Consider the following 19,460-nt stretch of genomic DNA (forward strand, 5'->3'; position numbering starts at 1 on the left):
TCGATTCTTATAACTGCCATCTGGTTTTGGTACAAATTGTAAATAGCCTTTCGCTCCCTGGATTTTACCCCTGCCACCTTCAGAATTTGAAGGTTAGTATTCCAGTCAACATTGTCAAAAGCTTTCTCCAAGTCTACAAATGCTAGAAATATGGTTTTGTCTTTCCTTAATCTAGCTTCTAAGCTAAGTCGTAGGGTCAGCATTGGCTCACGTGTTCCAACATTTCTGCAGAATCCAAATTGATCTTTCCCGAGGTTGGCTTCTACCAGTTTTTCCATTCATCTGTAAAGAATTCGTGTTAGTATTTTGCAGCTGTGGCTTATTAAACTGATAGTTTTGTAATTTTCACATCTGTCAACACCTTGTTTCTTTGGGATTGGAATTATTATATTTTTATTGAAGTCTGAGGGTATTTCGCCTGTCTCATACATGTTGCTCACCAGATGGGAGAGTTTTGTCAGGGCTGGCTCTCCCAAGACTCTCAGTAGTTCTAATGGAATGTTGTGTACTCCCAGGGCCTTGTTTAGACTTGGGTCTTTCAGTGCTCTGTCAAACTCTTCACGCAGTATCGTATCTCCCATTTCATCTTCATTTACATCGTCTTCCATTTCCATAATATTGTCCTCAAGTACAGCGCCCTTGTATAGATGCTCTATATACTCCTTCCACCTTTCTGCTTTCTCTTCTTTGCTTAGAACTGGGTGTCCATCTGAGCTCTTGGTATTCACACAAATGGTTCTCTTTTCTCCAAAGGTCCCTCTAATATTCCTGTAGGCAGTATCTGTCTTACCCCTAGGGAGACTTGCCTCTGCATCTAGCCATCCCTGCTTAGCCATTTTGCACTTCACGCCGATCTCATTACTGAGACGTTTGTATTCCTTTTTGCCTGTATCATTTACTACATTTTTATATTTCGTTCTTTCATCAATTAAATTCAATATATCTAAATAATTTATGGAAAATCTCATGTAAAGATGTGAAACAAATACTAAAAAAGAGAGAGAGGGGCTGGCCAGTACTTACCTCAGCTCAGTACAGCTGATAGATACACAAAACAGAACCGAAAATTTACGTTCCTAGCTTTGAGAACTTTTGTTCCTTCATCAGGGAGGAGAGAGGGGAAAGAAAGGGAAAAAGGATTCAGTCAGTTACAACCCAGGTTATGAAGCAACAGGAAACGAAAACAGGGAGGGTAGCAAGGATGGAGGAATGGTTGTCAGAGGGAAGCCAAAGATATTCTACTGTAAGTACTGTGCCAGCTTCAAACAAAAGAGGATGCATACAGAAGTAAAGAGGTATATAGTATAAAGATAAACACAACTATGTAGGATGAAAAGATGCGTGAATGGCTAAAAAGAGGAAAGGGAAAGACAAGAAGGCTGAAGAGTAAATGGGAGTGAGGTTGTTTAATGTAGGTTCAGTCCAGGGGGATGACGGGATGAAAGGATGTGTTGGAGTGCAAGTTCCCATCTCCGCAGTTCTGAGGGACTGGTGTTAGGTGGGAGAAGCCAAATGGCACACACGGTGTAGCAGGTTCCTAGGTCCCTAGAATTATGCTGGAGGGCGTGCTCTGCTACTGGGTATTGGACATCTCCTAGGTCGACAGTTGGTCTGTGTCCGTTCATGCGCTCAGCCAATTTAGTTGTTGTTATACTGATGTAAAAGGCTGTGCAGTGCAGGCTTGTCAGCTGATAAATGACATGTGTTGTTTCACATGTGGCCCTGCCTTGAATTGTGTATGTTTTACCAGTAGCAGGGCTGGAGTAGATGGTTGTGGGGGGGGGGGGGGGGGATGCATGGGGCAGGTTTTGCAGCGGGGTCGGTTACAGGGGTAGGAACCGCTGGGTAGAGAAGGTAGTCTGGGAATATTGTAGGGTTTGACAAGGATGTTACGGAAGTGAGGGGGCAACAAAAGGCAACTATGGGTGGTGTAGAGAGAATTTTGTCAAGGGATGATCTCATTTCAGGGGTTGACTTGAGAAAATCATATCCCTGGCAGAGTAATTTGTTGATGTATTCGAGGCCAGGATAATATTGGGTGACAAGGGGGATGCTTCTGTGTGGTCTGGGGGTAGGAACATTGTTGTTGCACGGGGAGGAATGTATTGGAAAGCACTGGTCAGGTTATTGGTGTAATTGTTAAGGGATTCATCACTGGAGCAGATACGTTTGCCACAAATACCTAGGCTTTAGGGAAGGGAGCGTTTGATGTGGAATGGATGGCAGCTATCAAAGTGGAGGTACTGTTGTTTGTTTGTGGGTTTGATGTGGACAGTGTGGATGTGAGCGACAACAAAATGAAGGTCAACATCCAGGAAGGTGGCTTGGGTTTTGGAGAAGGACCAGGTGAAATTCAGATTCGAAAAGGAGTTGAGGTTATGGAGAAAATTAAGGAGTGTTTCTTCACCATGAGTCCAGACCACAAGGATGTCATCTATAACCCTGTACCAGGCCATAGTTCATCCTGCGTAAAAGGAAATCTGCTTTGAATGTATCACTTTTCAAACCACCATCTGCAATATTTTCCCACGACCTGTTAGAAATAGGTTCGTTTCAGCAGTTGCAAGAAAGCGCCAGATAACAGGCGTCACCATGCTTGGGCAGCTTCAATGACGCAGGAAGCCCATATGTTCGTACGCATAAAACATTATATCTTACATTATGTCATAAAAGAAACAAGAAATCAGAGGATACTTCAAGACCATACTAAAATGCATAATTCGGCTTAAAATGCACATTCGTGTGTAAATTTTCTTGGAGTACCAGTACTGTATTATCTCATGTTTGGTTCTTTATTATGGCATAATGCCATACGTGCACTTGAAATGCAGCGAACAGTTTAAACTAGCCATTAGTGTGAAATTAAACTCTTTGTTTCATATAAATTAACTGTCTGAGCAGAAAAGATTAATAAAAGCCAAACCTCTTTAACAAACCAGCCAAAATAACTTCATTGTTCTGTAAGGGGATTAATGCTTCATTGTCAGGAAATAAAATCTGAAACTAACAACATATTTAAGCCTTCCGTAATTATGCGAACGTATTTTAATTCATTTGATAACTCCCGGCCACAAAAATCCATTTTGTTATCATTGAATGTGAGAGCAATAAATGAAGAGGAAACAGCAAAATCACTGAACGTAAACACAGGTCACGTGGAGACGACCCACCTCCCCACAACAACTCAGACTGCTCTGTAAATCAGCCCCAGATTTACAAAATTTCCTAACCGGAGCAATATTACGTAGTGGCGCCCAGCCACACTTCTGTACCCAGAAGCGGGAGAAGGTACTACTCATATGTGACTCAACTGCACATGCACAAGAACCCACCAGCAACTGCTCAAATGAATCTAATTTAAACAGTTGTCACGTCACGCTCATCGAGGCAATTTGTTGTTATAAAACATTGCATAGTCTTCCTAAAGCCTCTGACACTTGTATGAGCACTGTTTTGTTGCTGTATATGGCAGATTTCCTTTGCGACTTAAGTTTTATTTATTTATTTATTTACTTATTTTCTCTCTCACTCATGTTTTGATGCTGCAGTATTATTCTGCAGTAGCGGGATACAGTAATATCCTTTGTTAGAGTATTAGTTCTTACCAGTCAAAAACATAGAAATTTACTGAAAACCAAAAACACTGAAAAATCACGGAATTCCAAACAATTCCTGGGTTTTTCCCGGTTTTCTCCCAGATGAAAAAATTCCCGGGTTTTTCCCAGATCTCCCGGATGTCCCGGGTCATATACACCCTGCTTGTGACTATGTTCCTAAAGTATCGTTTTCCGCTGGAGGGAATCTTTAGCAAGGATCTTGGTTGGTTTCGAGAAATGATTTGTTGAGGGGTTTCTACCTTTGGTTTTCGTTGTAGACAGATTTCTCACAATAAACGGAGGGACTCTGAATTCAGAAGCAGACACGATTTCTGTGAGGCACTTGGCCAAAAGACTGATGCGAGTTGATAAATACCTCGTGCTAAAATCCGTGTAAGTGTGTGTAGTGTGACGGAAAAAACTAATGCGAGAATGCGCCTTAGTGCTGAATGAGTGACACTGGAAGTGCTTACAAAATCGCACATAAGTGAAAGTGCATTTAAAAATTTTACTTCTTGTAAAAAAAATTGCAGGCATTTATTTAATATGTTTCATTCATAATTTGTGTTAGTTTAAGTTTATTTTGAAATTAATGCTGCTCCCACACCACTACAAAAATCTTGTTAACACTATTGGCCTGGCGTTTAATCATGTAATTTGTTGTTTGAAATTTGTTTTATATGTCCTGGTATGAACTGAAGGGTGTTACTTCTGAACATTCTGGCAATCCAGAATGTTAATAAGTGGATGTGTGAGGTAACAGGGAGTCGTGGTGCCCTGAAAATATTCTAAGTTCAGAATTGGCGGCCACCGCTCGGGCCGCTTGGCAAGGCGCAGCACGTTAGCAGCGAGCGCGTGATGCCGCACAATGGCCAGACCGCGTGGTCCATCGAGCACGTGGCTGGGAATTCCTTGGTGGTGATGTGTGCCAGGAATGCCAAAGATGGCGGACTTTGTGAAACCTTAATGGCAGACATTTCGCAGTTCGTATACAAATTAATAGTAGCCAGATGAATCATGATACCTCAAAAAGATACATGTACATTACTGTTATTTGCACGACGATTCTGATGGCATAATCAGATTTTCAATATCTTTATTAGTGTATAGTTTAGTATCTGACTGTAAATTATACAAGTAACACCCAGCAAAGAATTTCCAAAATATTAATGCTTCATCTGATTTTATCGATTGTTGTGTCTGTAGAAAGCTATAAGTGTAAACCTAAATTGGTATGAATCACAGGCATGTAACTTGAATAGCACACGAGTTATTGAAGCTCAAAGTACTTCACAGTTACACACACACACACACACACACACACACACACACACACACACACACACAAAAAAAAAAAAAAAAAAAAAAAAAAAAAAAAAAAAAAAAACGGTAGCAGCATGCTTATAAATATATTTATTCGTCTATGTCTTTGTTTATATTCGATATATACTATTCATGAAGAAATTGGTTAAATATTTACTGTGTTTTAGAAAGCACAGAAACATTAGGCTTATGGCCTACCTTTTGTTATATTCCTTTGATATATGTTTGTTTATGTATCTAATAATGCATGTTAGAGCGTGTTTATGGTCCAGCCATAGAAATATTTATTTAATTTCAAAGTTATTTAAATGTAACTCCAGTATTTGGTATGTATTTAAATATCTGTCCAATGGCCAGCTTCACACGTCCGTCCACATCAAACCCACCAACAAGCAACAGTACCACCTCCATTATGACAGCTGCCACCCATTCCACATCAAACCGTCCCTTCCCTACAACCTAGGTCTTCGTGGCAAACGAATCTGCTCCAGTCCGGAATCCTTGAACCATTACACCAACAACCTGAAAACCGCTTTCACATCCCGCAATTACCCTCCCGACCTGGTACAGAAGCAAATAACCAGAGCCACTTCCTCATCCCCTCAAACCCAAAACCTCCCACAGAAGAACCACAAAAGTGCCCCACTTGTGACAGGATACTTTCCGGGACTGGATCAGACTCTGAATGTGGCTCTCCTGCCCTGAAATGAGATCCATCCTTCATGAAATCCTCCCCACTCCACCAAGAGTGTCTTTCCGCCGTCCACCTAACCTTCGTAACCTCTTAGTTCATCCCTATGAAATTCCCAAACCACCTTCCCTACCATCTGGCTCCTACCCTTGTAACCGTCCCCCATGTAAAACCTGTCCCATGCACCCTCCCACCACCACCTAACTCCAGTCCTGTAACCCGGTAGGTGTACACAATTAAAGGCAGAGCCACGTGTGAAAGCACCCACGTGATTTACCAACTGACCTGCCTACACTGTGAAGCTTTCTATGTTGGAATGACCAGCAACAAACTGTCCATTCGCATGAATGGGCACAGGCAGACAGTGTTTGTTGGTAATGAGGATCACCCTGTGTCTAAACATGCCTTGGTGCACGGCCAGCACATCTTGGCACAGTGTTACACCGTCCGAGTTATCTGGATACTTCCCACTAACACCAACCTGTCAGAACTCCGGAGATGGGAACTTTGCCCTTCAGTATATGCTCTCTTTCGATATCCGCCAGGCCTCAACCTCTGCTAATTTCAAGTTGCCGCCGCTCATACCTCACCTGTCTTTCAACAACTTCTTTGCCTCTGTACTTCCGCCTCGACTGACATCTCTGCCCAAACTCTTTGCCTTTACAAATGTCTGCTTGTGTGTGTGTGTGTGTGTGTGTGTGTGTGTGTGTGTGTGTGGGTGCGCGCGCGAGTGTATACCTATCCCTTTTCCCCCCTAAGGTAAGTCTTTCCGCTCCCGGGATTGGAATGACTCCTTACCCTCTCCCTTAAAACCCACATCCTTTCATCTTTCCCTCTCCTTCCCTCTTTCCTGACGAAGCAACTGCCGGTTGCGAAAGCTCGAATTTTGTTTGTATGTTTGTGTTTGTGTGTCTATCGACCTGCGCTTTTTTTTGGTAAGTCACATCACCTTTGTTTTTAGATATAAATATTTTTGTGAGTATACGTTGGACTGAAGACACAGTGCGAGTGCTCCAGCCAATCACAGTGATGGTGAATGGGGAGACTGAATGGAAGCAAGTTAGGGAGAGGAGACACGGGGGCAGTTCTGGACAGTACAGCACAGCACAGGACACGGGAAGTGCCTGGATGGTATGATGCGAGGTATGCACAGTCGGCGGAAAGACAGACAGTGGAGCAGTTTGCACGTGGTCGCAGAGGATAGAAATATTTCAGAGTGCTGACTTGTGCTCTTGTGTAATTTCCGTGGCTTCTGCAGTGAAGACATAGTGTGCGTTTAGAGGTATGTCATTGTTCATAACTAATTACGTGCTGTAGGAATCTACTGTTTCCGTTATTCAACTTATATTTTATTTAATTGCTGGACAATCGACAGCAATGTGTGTTTTGCAGAAATATACCGCATTCTCAAAAGTACTTCTTCTATCGTACTCATCATTTAAAGTCGTTAAGATAGTACCTGCAGATTTTATTTAATTACAATCTTTCATTTATAAATTTATATGTGACATTCATAATTCGCAATTGCTAAGTGATAGAAACCTTCGACGATTCAATTCATGTGTGTATTCTTATTGTATACTGTACACTCAGAAGTATTTGGCCTGTAATGCAGCAACTACGTATCCCAGCCCCTAGACGACAAAACCAGCCAAAACTTTAATATTGCAACTCTGAGTCGGAGGGGGCGTAGTCGTTTTGAAAGCCCGCAACCTCGTCATCAGGTTTAACTTTCTTGTCTACTCTACTTCACTGGAACAGAGGGACATCACTGGCTCCACAAAAGTACACCTATCTATTCCACTAGTTTGCCTCTATAATATCCTATAATATCAGCAACATAAAAAAATCTATCTATTGAAGTTTCCCCCACTTTTGCAAAACTTTGAGGGTGGTGACGTGATCACACATACTCTATGTAGAATGGGTCTACATTCTCAGATCAGTTATTCCCCTCGTGCCATATCGCCTCCTGCACAGTATCCACCAAATAATGGGCACTTCCTAATCACACACTTTAAGGGGGCCCATTTCTTCGGGCCACCAGGGAATGTTTACTCTCTGTGTCAACCTTAGCTTTGTAACAATACTGTGTGCAGTAGTGATTGTGAAGATAGTGCTGATTTGTGTGCAGTGTTGTGTATAGTGGTTATCATAATCATTGAGAAAAATGAGTGAAGAGGCTGTACCTTATCTTTCTAGAGGCTCACCGTCGACTCACGTCACTCCCATATGTTATTAAATTGTGTGGTGAAACAAGTCTATTCTGCAAAACGACATTTTCCACGTCTAACCACTCAGACCGAAGAAACACGTTTGTGGAAACCAGAAATGTTGATTAGGTACTTATTAAGTGTGGAAAATCCAACGTGTGTGCTTTGGTTTGCCATACATGCAAACTGGGTATACAAGACATCAGCCCACACGATTGACCAGATGCAATGGTGAATGAGCACTTGCACCTGCTACAGAAGGCTCCTTATGCTTTGGCATCACAGCTCAGTAGTTAATCAAAAGCCACAGAGCAAAGAGCGCAGGAAATAATGTCAAAACAAGAAAAACTGAAGGTTATATCAGAATTTTATTTCCTTAATGTCACGTCAGTACATGAACTCATATTGTGATCTATTTTGAAATACAAATTACGAGATCTGAACACAACTGTAAATGAAGTTGTACATTAGTAACATTGTGTTTATAATATAGAAGAGTAATCACAACAATGACTACATCATTTTAGTAGCCTGAATAGTTCTTTTTCAGCAATCCACCCCTGTGAAATGTGAGGAGGTCCAGTGTCAAGTAAATATCATCATGGTGTAGCGACACTCCATAGCAGGTCCACCACAGTGAGTAGCATCAAAAAAGGTGACCACAAGCTTTTATAAGGTAAAAGTTGACACACACACACACACACACACACACACACACACACGCGCGCGCGTGCGTATCAGCAGAATGACAAGATCATATGTGGAATGGAACACATCATAACAAAACCTAATTGTTTCACTCCATTTTGGTGACAGTGACAGGACTCTAACCAGCCACATGTTACATGTTCGTTTCTTTTATAAATCATAAACTGGCTGCCCTCAGAAGAAGCAGCATGGCTTGTCCCATCAGCTGAACTGCTAAGAGAAGATACCCAACTTTCACTTCCAGTGTCCTCCATGAAAAGAACATCTTACAATGTGTGATCAGTACGCGTGTCTGTTTATTCTGCCCCGACGTGTTAATACAACTGCATTTTAACTCAATGAAACAATAATAACAAATTTCAGTCTCGGTATTATCTTAGTTCTGCCATACAATCTTAAGAGAACTGTTTGTCTGCACATGAATAGTATCACAGCCCTCCTTATTGTCTGGGCTGTGCAAAGGGGCACAAACATTAAGCAACTTTGATGTCACGGTAAATACATCATCTAGTTATGCGCAAAGCAAACTAGATGACTTGTGTATTCCTGCATACCTGATAATTTATAGAAAATCTGACATCATCTTACATGACATTGAATATACAGGAATAAGTCATTGTTACTGACAGACAGTTGGAATCTCAATTTTCTTTACTTCTGATGTGTGTGTAACGTGTGGGCACTGCAGGATCCATCACCAGTGAAATACGTATGATTGTTATTCCATTGGTACTATACTGTTATTAAAATCTTATCAAACATATTTGGAGTAGGAATTAAAAATCCATGGAGAAGAAATAAAAACTTTGAGGTTCGCCGATGACATTGTAATTATGTCAGAGACAGCAAAGGACCTGGAAGAGCAGCTGAACAGAATGGACAGTGTCTTGAAAGGAGGATATAAGATGAACATCAACAAAAGGAAAACGAGGATAATGGAATGTAGTCAAATTAAATCAGGTGGTGATGTGGGAATCATATTAGGAAATGACGTGCTTAAAGTAGTAAACGAGTTTTGCTACTTGCGGAGCAAAATAATTGATGATGGTCAAAGTAGAGAGGATATAAAATGTAGACCGGCAATGGCAAGGAAAGCATTTCTGAAGAAGAGAAATTTGTTGACATCGAGTATAGATTTAAGTGTTAGGAAGTCGTTTCTGAAAGTATTTGTATGGAGTGTAGGCAAGTATGGAAGTGAAACATGGACGTTAAATTAGTTTAAACAAGAAGAGAATAGAAGCTTTCTAAATGTGGTGCTACAGAAGAATGCTGAAGCTTAGCTGGATAGGTCACATAACTAATGAGGAGGTGTTGGAGAGAATTAGAGGGAAGAGAAATTTGTGGCAGATGGGACCAGTGGGTAGGCCATATTGTGAGGCATCAAGGATCAGAAATTTAGTATTGGAGGGCAGTGTGGAGGGTAAAAATTGTAGAGGGACACCAAGAGATGAATACACTAAACATATTCAGAAGGATGTAAGTTGCAAGAGGTACTGGGAGATGATGAAGCTTGCACAGGATAGAGTAGCATTGAGAGCTGCATCAAATCAGTCTCTGGACTGAAGACCACAACAACAACAACAACAACAACAACAACAACAACAACATCAAGTGCACTTATGGCACTAACTGCAGTTCAGGAAAATTGTGACTGGTTGAAGCTCAATTTTGTCTATGGTTGCTTTAGTGTATTCAATGTTCCAGGATAAGTAAACAGATTGTCCCCACTTCAATAAATTTTTATAGCCATGTAAAAGTCTTTACAGGGAAGCTTATGTTAGTACTTCAGAAGTGGTCAATTTTACCAGCATTGCATATACTAATATCTCCTTAAAATACTACAATCTTTGGCAACAGATACATATTGCTATATACTCCAAGAAGGTTGTAAATGCTTGTATGTAACCAAATGCTAGTTCTCTGCGACCAGCTTTAAAGACCTTTGTATTAACAACATAAATACTTTGTAGTTACTAGTAAAGTTAAGTTGTTAGCCTTTGTTAATGCATTGTTTTACAAGAGTGTTCAATCAAATGCATTTGGCTGCAACAGTTGATGCACAATGACTTAATAACACGCAAAAAAAAACCTTACAACGAGATCATGGTTTTACACCATAGTGGCAAAAACTGCATATTTTCTTAAATCTTCCTATTTTTATAAAACTGTTTATTACTTCCAACACACACTGCTTGAGTGAGTAAGTATAAACTGATGAGAAACAAAACACAGAAGACTGAGTACTGACTCTTGCACAAGTATAAATAAGTGAATCAACTATGACTGCACTGGCATTTACCATCTGCGCTCTTCCTAAAATGGTTTACGGAAAGATAAAAAGAGTTACCCTAGGATGTTTCAGTAAGATTTAAGAATCACTCATCCCACATAATATTATTAAATTAATAGCTTAAGATGAAGGATTCTTCCTTTGCGAGAGATACAGTGCCTAATTAGGTCAACCTACAAACAAGAAGATGTACAGATGAAGTTCAACATTAAACCTGTGATATGTACATAGTTACTTGTAAATAACTCTGGGGTTTTATTAGATGACTGTGCAAAAACTAGAAGACATAAAGAAGAATCACACACATCAGTGGATAGAGCAGCTCTCCAGGTTTCAGTTCATAAAATATGATATAGTATAGTTGCAAAGCACACTGTTAGCGGGCACGTGGCATGTAATGGAGTGATGCACAGGTTTTGTGTGACTGAATCCCTTACATATGAATCAGTTCTGATGGATTTGTACCAAGTATAATGTAAAAGCCCCAACAGACAAAACAATCCATGGGGGTACTAACACATTCTGTGAGTCTGGTTGTTTTTGTGGTGTGAAGAAAACAGACCAGATGAGACCATCAACACTTGAGGGAATCATTCGTCAAGAGCCCAAAGATGACAATGATGTACCCGAGCAGAACACTGCAGTGAGTTGTCTGGCACATTATACATAAGCAATATGCGTAAAACCGTACTGGCAACAGTTGTTACGGTTGCTAACTACTCAGGACAATGGGATTAAGTCCGACTTTTGCTATTACTTGCAGCAGCTACTGGAGGAACATGCTTTTTCACAGAAGTTGTTTTCAATGACTAAGCCATGTTTCATGTGTCTGCAAATGGGCATTGTCATAATAAAGATGCTAGAGGTGCGGAACATCCATTCAAGATTGTGGAACACATTCGAAATTCACTTACAACTGTCTTTTGTGCTATGTCCTCTTCAAAAGATTACTCACCATTTTTCTTCACACAGAAAACAGTGATTGGTTTCATGTACCTGGACATGTTGTAGCAATGGCTCATGCCGCAATTACAGCAAGACAGTGGACACTTAATTTCACAGTAATACGGTGCTCCACCGCATTCTCCCCCCCCCCCCCCCCCCCCCCTCAGGTACCTGAGGTTGCCTCAATGCCGAGCTGCCGCAGTATCCGAGTGGATGTGCTTCCCGTCACAAGTCTCATCTTCCTCTTTAGTGACTCCCGTGGTCACCCGACTTAAATCCTTGAGAATTCTCTTGATGGAGTTATGTCAAAGATTGTGTGTCTTTGCCTCTACTGCTACTTAATTTGGAGGAGCTGCACAGTCGCTGACATCAACTATGACGTGCTGGGACATATGGCAACAGTTTAACTATCACACTGACATTTGTGGTGGTGGTGGTTGTTGTTAGTGTTTAACGTCCCGTCGACGACGAGGCCATTAGAGACGGAGTGCAAGCTCGGGTTAGGGAAGGATTGGGAAGGAAAACGGCCGTGCCCTTTCAAAGGAACCATCCCGGCATTTGCCTGAAACGATTTAGGGAAATCACGGAAAACCTAAATCTGTATGGCCGGAGACGGGATTGAACCGTCGTCCTCCCGAATGCGAGTCCAGTGTGCTAACCACTGCGCCACCTCGCTCGGTACTGACATTAGAGTGTCACAAAAGGTGCCCATATGAATCACCTTTAATATAGGTAATAAACTTGGAGAGGCACTTTGTCCACTAATGTATGTGTAGTTTCTGTAAATCTTGTAGTTGTGTTCTTAAAGGCTGAAGGTACTTATGAATAACCTTGCATCTGAACATAATAAACAATTGTGAAAGAGTAAACAACACATGAAATTCATGTCAGGATAAGCAATAACAGCAATTAAGAAAGTAGAAAAAATTACACACACACACTTGTGAAACAAATAAAAGAAAATTTTGGTAATGGATTTTTTTCCAAGATAATATTACCTTTTTGTCCAGATGTCGAGGCAAGATTCTTTTTTAATGTATTTGCTGGCTGTGGAAAAATTGTTGGCACGGCATTCCACACTAACTTCTTCCTTTTTTCATTCATAAACATTCGATCAGTGAAATGCTGCTCGCACAAATACTTTACATGCCAAGCCTTGGGACCTCTTTCCAGTAAATCTTCTCTGCCTGCATTTGCTAACCACTGTGCAGCTCTGGTAAGTAAAAAACATTTTTCAGACAGTTCATTATACTAAACAAAAGGAAACCACAAAACAAATTTTAAAATATTACCGTGATTTTTCTCTGGGAATTCTGAACAATGACAGCGATGGATTACTTCCAAAATTATTGTTACACCATAAAGCAGCACAATAAGTTCCTTTTGGTCTTACATTGAAGTTTTGCAATCGTTTATCTTTAGCTGTTCTTTCTCCTGTCTGCATCTTGATGCCTAAATTAGAAATAAAATGTTTAGATAAAAATTAAGCAGCTAGTATAATGACCACATTGAGCCTGTTTCCTTTTATAACACAAATCAATGATGTAAGTAAGTAAATAAACAAATAAAGAGCTTTATTTGAGATTCCTCTTCCTCCACTCTTTTCCTCCACCATTACCTTTTCCTGTACATTTGTACAATCTGAATTAGTAAACGAAATGTATTAAAAGACCTTCAACTTACATTGAAGTAGTTTTTCTCAAAATTTCCATTAAGTATGAACATTCAAATAACTTCTACAACTAACATTCAAATAACTCCATATCACATACTGTACTAGTATGCAATTCTGATCTTTGACAGAATGCAGGTATTTTTTCTCCTACTTACCTGCTAAAATTGCTTGTTTACAGCTTTTTTTTTAATCTCAGATATTCATGTACGACAATCCTATTGGACATTTCAAAAGTCTGATTTTTGTATTAATGGATATTTATGACTGTTATACTAATCACACATCTGACAGAATGAACATTCACATCTCTAACAACAGACAAGATGTTACTGGCAGACATCAACAGACACAAATTCTGTGATGACTGACATGGACTTTAAGAACTGATAACCCCTGCCCAATGACACAAATAATGATCAGTATAGAAGTAACAGCAATTGGTGCATTTGAAGATGGAGTCTAAATATTTTCCCAGCTGCTACAACTGATATTACTCACCATCAACAAATCGTGAATTTCTAGTGATCTAGACTCATTTGCGCAAGCATGTTATGGAAATAAAATTAATTGAAGTAACTTATCTTATTGCATGCAGACACTTACACATGACTCAGAAAGTTGAAAATCTCCCACAAGTGTGACACACAAATTATATCCCCACTTTCTGATGTCATGGATGTCTCTATGTGGCGAGGTATACATTTTACCTGAAACATTCAAAATGAGTCTGAAAATGTTACAGAAATTTTGGTCTGAAGAATCTGTTCATTGGTTATTCTGATATCAGTCCTTTATCCATGTAGAAAATGTCATTCTATAGCCAAAATGGGCAAGGTCAAGAAATATTCTTACTTGAAACAATGTAATATTTCTACATACCGAATATCAGATTGACCAGAATTGGTTTCTGTACAAGTCACACTGCTGCTGTCTCTTACATCTGCACTAGCTACAGGTACAATGCTGCTCCAGGAAACAGTCACCCATTTACTGGACACCATGACTGATAGCAACAAAAATTAACCTGTTAAGATAAATAATATTTGCATACACCTGCCACCACATTTAAATGGTTTACATTCTAAGGATTGCAAATTAACTACACTTACTGTCATCATTTGACCACTGTCACCTGATAATACTAGGGATGATTAATTTAAATTATGCTACAAGTGCTACAATGAATTATAATACACTCCTGGAAATTGAAATAAGAACACCGTGAATTCATTGTCCCAGGAAGGGGAAATTTTATTGACACATTCCTGGGGTCAGATACATCACATGATCACACTGACAGAACCACAGGCACATAGACACAGGCAACAGAGCACGCACAATGTCGGCACTAGTACAGTGTATATCCACCGTTCGCAGCAATGCAGGCTGCTATTCTCCCATGGAGACGATCGTAGAGATGCTGGATGTAGTCCTGTGGAACGGCTTGCCATGCCATTTCCACCTGGCGCCTCAGTTGGACCAGCGTTCGTGCTGAACATGCAGACCGCGTGAGACGACGCTTCATCCAGTAACAAACATGCTCAATGGGGGACAGATCCGGAGATCTTGCTGGCCAGGGTAGTTGACTTACACCTTCTAGAGCACGTTGGGTGGCACGGGATACATGCGGACGTGCATTGTCCTGTTGGAACAGCAAGTTCCCTTGCCGATCTAGGAATGGTAGAACGATGGGTTCGATGACGGTTTGGATGTACCGTGCACTATTCAGTGTCCCCTCGACGATCACCAGAGGTGTACGGCCAGTGTAGGAGATCGCTCCCATGATGCCGGGTGTTGGCCCTGTGTGCCTCGGTCGTATGCAGTCCTGATTGTGGCGCTCACCTGCACGGCGCCAAACACGCATACGACCATCATTGGCACCAAGGCACAAGCGACTCTCATTGCTGAAGACGACACGTCTCCATTCGTCCCTCCATTCACGCCTGTCGCGAAACCACTGGAGGCGGGCTGTACGATGTTGGGGCGTGAGCGGAAGACGGCCTAACAGTGAGCGGGACCGTAGCCCAGCTTCATGGAGACGGTTGCGAATGGTCCTCGCCGATACCCCAGGAGCAACAGTGTCCCTAATTTGCTGGGAAGTGGCGGTGCGGTCCCCTACGGCACTGCGTAGGATCCTACGGTCTTGGCGTGCATCCATGCGTCGCTGCGGTCCGCTCCCAGGTCGACGGGTACGTGCACCTTCCGCCGACCACTGGCGACAACATTGATGTACTGTGGAGACCTCACGCCCCACGTGTTGTGCAATTCGGCGGTACGTCCACCCGGCCTCCCGCATGCCCACTATACGCCCTCGCTCAAAGTCCGTCAACTGCACATACGGTTCACGTCCACACTGTTGCGGCATGCTACCAGTGTTAAAGACTGCGATGGAGCTCCGTATGCCATGGCAAACTGGCTGACACTGACGGCAGCAGTGCACAAATGCTGCGCAGCTAGCGCCATTCGACGGCCAACACCGCAGTTCCTGGTGTGTCCACTGTGCTGTGCGTGTGATCATTGCTTGTACAGCCCTCTCGCAGTGTCCGGAGCAAGTATGGTGGGTCTGACACACCGGTGTCAATGTGTTCTTTTTTCCATTTCAAGGAGTGTAATATGGTTGTATATCTACAGATTTTCCTTGGCTATTATTTTACACACATATATATACTGACCAGCAAAAACATTACGATCATCTACCTAATAGCCGGTACGTGCAACACTGGCATGGATAACAGTGGCCAAACGTCAAGGCACGGCAGCAGTGAGGCCTCGGTAAGTCGCTGGATAGAGCTGGCACCTCACCTACGTACAAAACTCACCAAAATCCTGTGAATTCGAGGTAGGGGGACAATAACCTCAGACGCCATGTTCAATCATATTCCAGATATTCTCGGTCCGGCACACAGTTTTAATCTGCCAGGAAGTTTCATTCCAGATGTGTTCGATCAGGTTCAGGCCTAGTGAGTTGGGGGGCCAGCACATCAATTAGAACCTGCCACTGGGTTCCTTGAACCACTCAATCACACTCCTGGATTTGTGATAAGGCACATTATATTTTTGAAAAATTCCACAGCCTTCGGGAAAAATGATGGTCATGAAGGGGTGTACAAGGTCTTCAACCAGTTTACAATAATCCTTGGCTGTCACGGTACCTTTCACGAGCTCCACTGAACCTGTGGATGCCGACGTGAACATGGAGTGACCACCAGCTTGTCTCTGTCTCACAGTACAGGTGTCGAGGAGCTATAGGCGACAGATTCGTGCGCTCCCATTGATGACAAAAAAAGGTGTCAGGATCCATCAAACCGTGCAAGGCTCTGCCACTGCCCCAATGTCCAGTGCCAGTGGTCATATGCCCACGTCAGTTGTAGTTGTTGATGTCACAGCATCAACTGGCACACGCGTGGGTCGTCGGCTGTAGTGGCCCACCATTAGGAGTGTTTGGTGCACTGTGTGTACAGAAACACTTGTACTCTGTAAAGCTGTTCCATTTCACCAGTCTGCCCAGCCTACAATGTCAGACAGCAGTAATGAGGGCTGGCTGTCCGAGCCCACAATGACTGGGCGTGGTTTCACCTCGGTGTCGCCACATGTTGAAGACACTCACCACAGGACTCCTCAAACACCGGCCAAATTGTGCAGTTTCTGAAATGCTTGTGCCGAGCCTTAGTGCCATCGTAATCAGCTGTGAAACTCAGATAGATCCCGTGTCTTCCCCATTCTTCACACAGACAGCGCGCTTACTTTTACTACGTGCACCGTGCAGGTTCGTGACTGGCAGTCATTCCTTGCCAGTTGGTGCTGCTACGGCCTGGATGGATTTATATTGATAGTAAGTCTACGATCATAAGGTTCTGGCTGGTCGGTGTATCTAGAAGATATTTTTCATCACAATATATATATTAAAAAAAAAGCAAATCAGGCCCACCGATCATACAAAATATTACAAACAGTGTATCTGCCCTACATTCACTGCTCTTAACTGTTTCAACAAATTATCATCCAACACAGCAAAAAAAGGCAGTAACTGCACTTGAACTCATACAAAAGACACAGTAGATAAAATATTTGGAGATAGACTGAAGCAAAAACAATGTGGAAGTGTTTAATACACGAACAAAATAAACTGAAAATTTGATCCACTCTAGATGCAATACTCAAATTGTTTTGGAGCCAACTGTCCATCAAAAATTGTGTAAGTTATACCAAACATTAGGAGAAGGGGTGGTTAGTAATTGAGCTCAGAGTAGAATTATTGATTCAAGCTGTGAAATCAGAGCTATCTACAGTCATCAACTAAAGTAATTTAGAACAAATACTGGAAAATTCTCAATTATGCCATTTGGAAAAAAATAGTTACTTACTAAAAATAAATAGTATCTAGACTGAAATATCTAGTGTGTAAATATGATAAAACAAGACTCATTATTGTAAAATTAGGAGGTGACAGAACATGTGGCCAGTGTTTACCTTGAGGAAGTGAAATATTAAGTAGGACTACTGGAAAAAAAAGGTCACAGTACCAGCTTTTGGAAACTTCATGTTCCTTCCTAAGCAAAGTGCGATAAGCTGGGGAAGAGGGGGGGGGGGGATTGAAAGGAAGGGGCAGATCAGTCAGACCCTAGGCTGATATGGATCCACATTCCGTGAGTACAAGGGCAGGCGACGGAATTAGAAAGTGTAGAATGTCAAAGATAGTACACAGTAAGCAATGTGTCAACTACAGTTCTTAGATGACAGAATGAGAAGTAAAGAGGCTGTCACCAATTTAGCTAACTGTGTATGGGGTTGCACAAGGTTTTTAGGTGATTCTCCATCCACTCCAGATAATGGTCATTAAAGTATTAAGGTTGCTTACACACAGCCAATCTCGTGTACTTGTCAAATTTAAAACATTCTTTAAACTTAATTATTCTTTCAAAACTGACCATGAGTGAGAAATGTGGGAGCTGTTATAGGGTAGTGAGTAGAGGGATTTGTTGCCAATCTTGTAGGGGAGATATTTTCACTGGGGGGGGGGGGGGGGGGGAGGAGGGGGTGCAGTGGGGAGAATGTTGCGAGAACAGAAGAGGTTCTCTCCTGGCACTGCAGAGTAGCAGAGTATGGAGTATGAACGTTTTGATTAGGGAACAAGAAAGGAAAATCTGTGCCCTTCAGGCACAGTTAGAGGAAGCAAGGAAGGAACTGATAAGGATCAAGGGAGATAGGGGGAGGAGGGTGGTTGGGAACTGGCAGCTGGTAGGAGGATAGGAAGAAAGAGAACATGATCTGACAGTTTTATCATCAACACCAAAAACAGGTATCTAACACTGCCAGAGTTAAGTGGAGAAGAGCCTTAGGTAGAACGAGGAGCAGGAAATGTGCAGCACACTTCAACCGAGGCCAAGAAGCCTAGGAATGGACAAAATGTTAGGAAGAAGAAAGTGCTGCTGCTAGATAGTAGCCATGGGTGAGTTGTAGGTCCTCAGTTACAGGAAAGTTTAGGGGCAGCGTACCAGGCTACCAGTATCTTCAAACCAAATGCAGGGTTACGTCATGTGATAGAGGACCTAGGGTCTTTACATAAGAACTTTACAAAAGAGGACCATGTAGAGATGGTGGGGCAGGAAACAGTTTAGGTAGGGATGGGGCATATGACATAGGTGGTGACCTGGACAAGATAGCTTCCCTGACTCATGGCACCAACGTACACTTCGTTGATCTGTTCTGGCGTCATGATCAACCACACCTTGATGGAGCTGTGAGGCAAATCAATTGGGGGTTAGGGATGGCTCAGACGACAGCCCTGTCTAAAGAGTATCTCCAGCAGTTTAAAAAATACTGAAACAATCACTCACAAGACAGATTTTAACACTTCAAATATCACACATACTAGATTACACACACACACACACACACACACACACACACACACACACACACACACACACGTGCGCGCGCACGCACAAAGAGAGCAAACCCATTGGAAAGAGTAACAAGGGCACTTCAGAGACTTAACAATCCTCCATCAAAACATGCA

General features: G+C 42.0%; 1 protein-coding gene across 9 annotated transcripts in view; it reads right to left on the bottom strand.

Annotated features, from left to right (window-relative positions):
* Nucleotides 1-19,460, bottom strand: part of LOC126268177 (uncharacterized) — a 59,496-nt gene that overhangs the window by 6,783 nt on the left and 33,253 nt on the right. For 3 of the 9 annotated variants that reach the window (XM_049973775.1, XM_049973774.1, XM_049973772.1), the window contains 4 exons: nucleotides 14,321-14,465; nucleotides 14,045-14,148; nucleotides 13,059-13,218; nucleotides 12,765-12,979 (listed from right to left, as the gene is read on the bottom strand). In XM_049973775.1, the coding sequence (XP_049829732.1) occupies nucleotides 12,765-12,979; nucleotides 13,059-13,218; nucleotides 14,045-14,048 (379 nt within the window). In that variant the 5' untranslated portion in view covers nucleotides 14,049-14,148; nucleotides 14,321-14,465. The remainder of the gene's footprint in view (nucleotides 1-12,764; nucleotides 12,980-13,058; nucleotides 13,219-14,044; nucleotides 14,149-14,320; nucleotides 14,466-19,460) is intronic. The other 6 variants (XM_049973776.1, XM_049973778.1, XM_049973771.1 and 3 more) reach the window with 5 other exon arrangements.

The sequence above is a fragment of the Schistocerca gregaria genome, chromosome 4, assembly GCF_023897955.1.
Source record: "Schistocerca gregaria isolate iqSchGreg1 chromosome 4, iqSchGreg1.2, whole genome shotgun sequence".
Classification (NCBI taxonomy): Eukaryota; Metazoa; Arthropoda; class Insecta; order Orthoptera; family Acrididae; genus Schistocerca; species Schistocerca gregaria.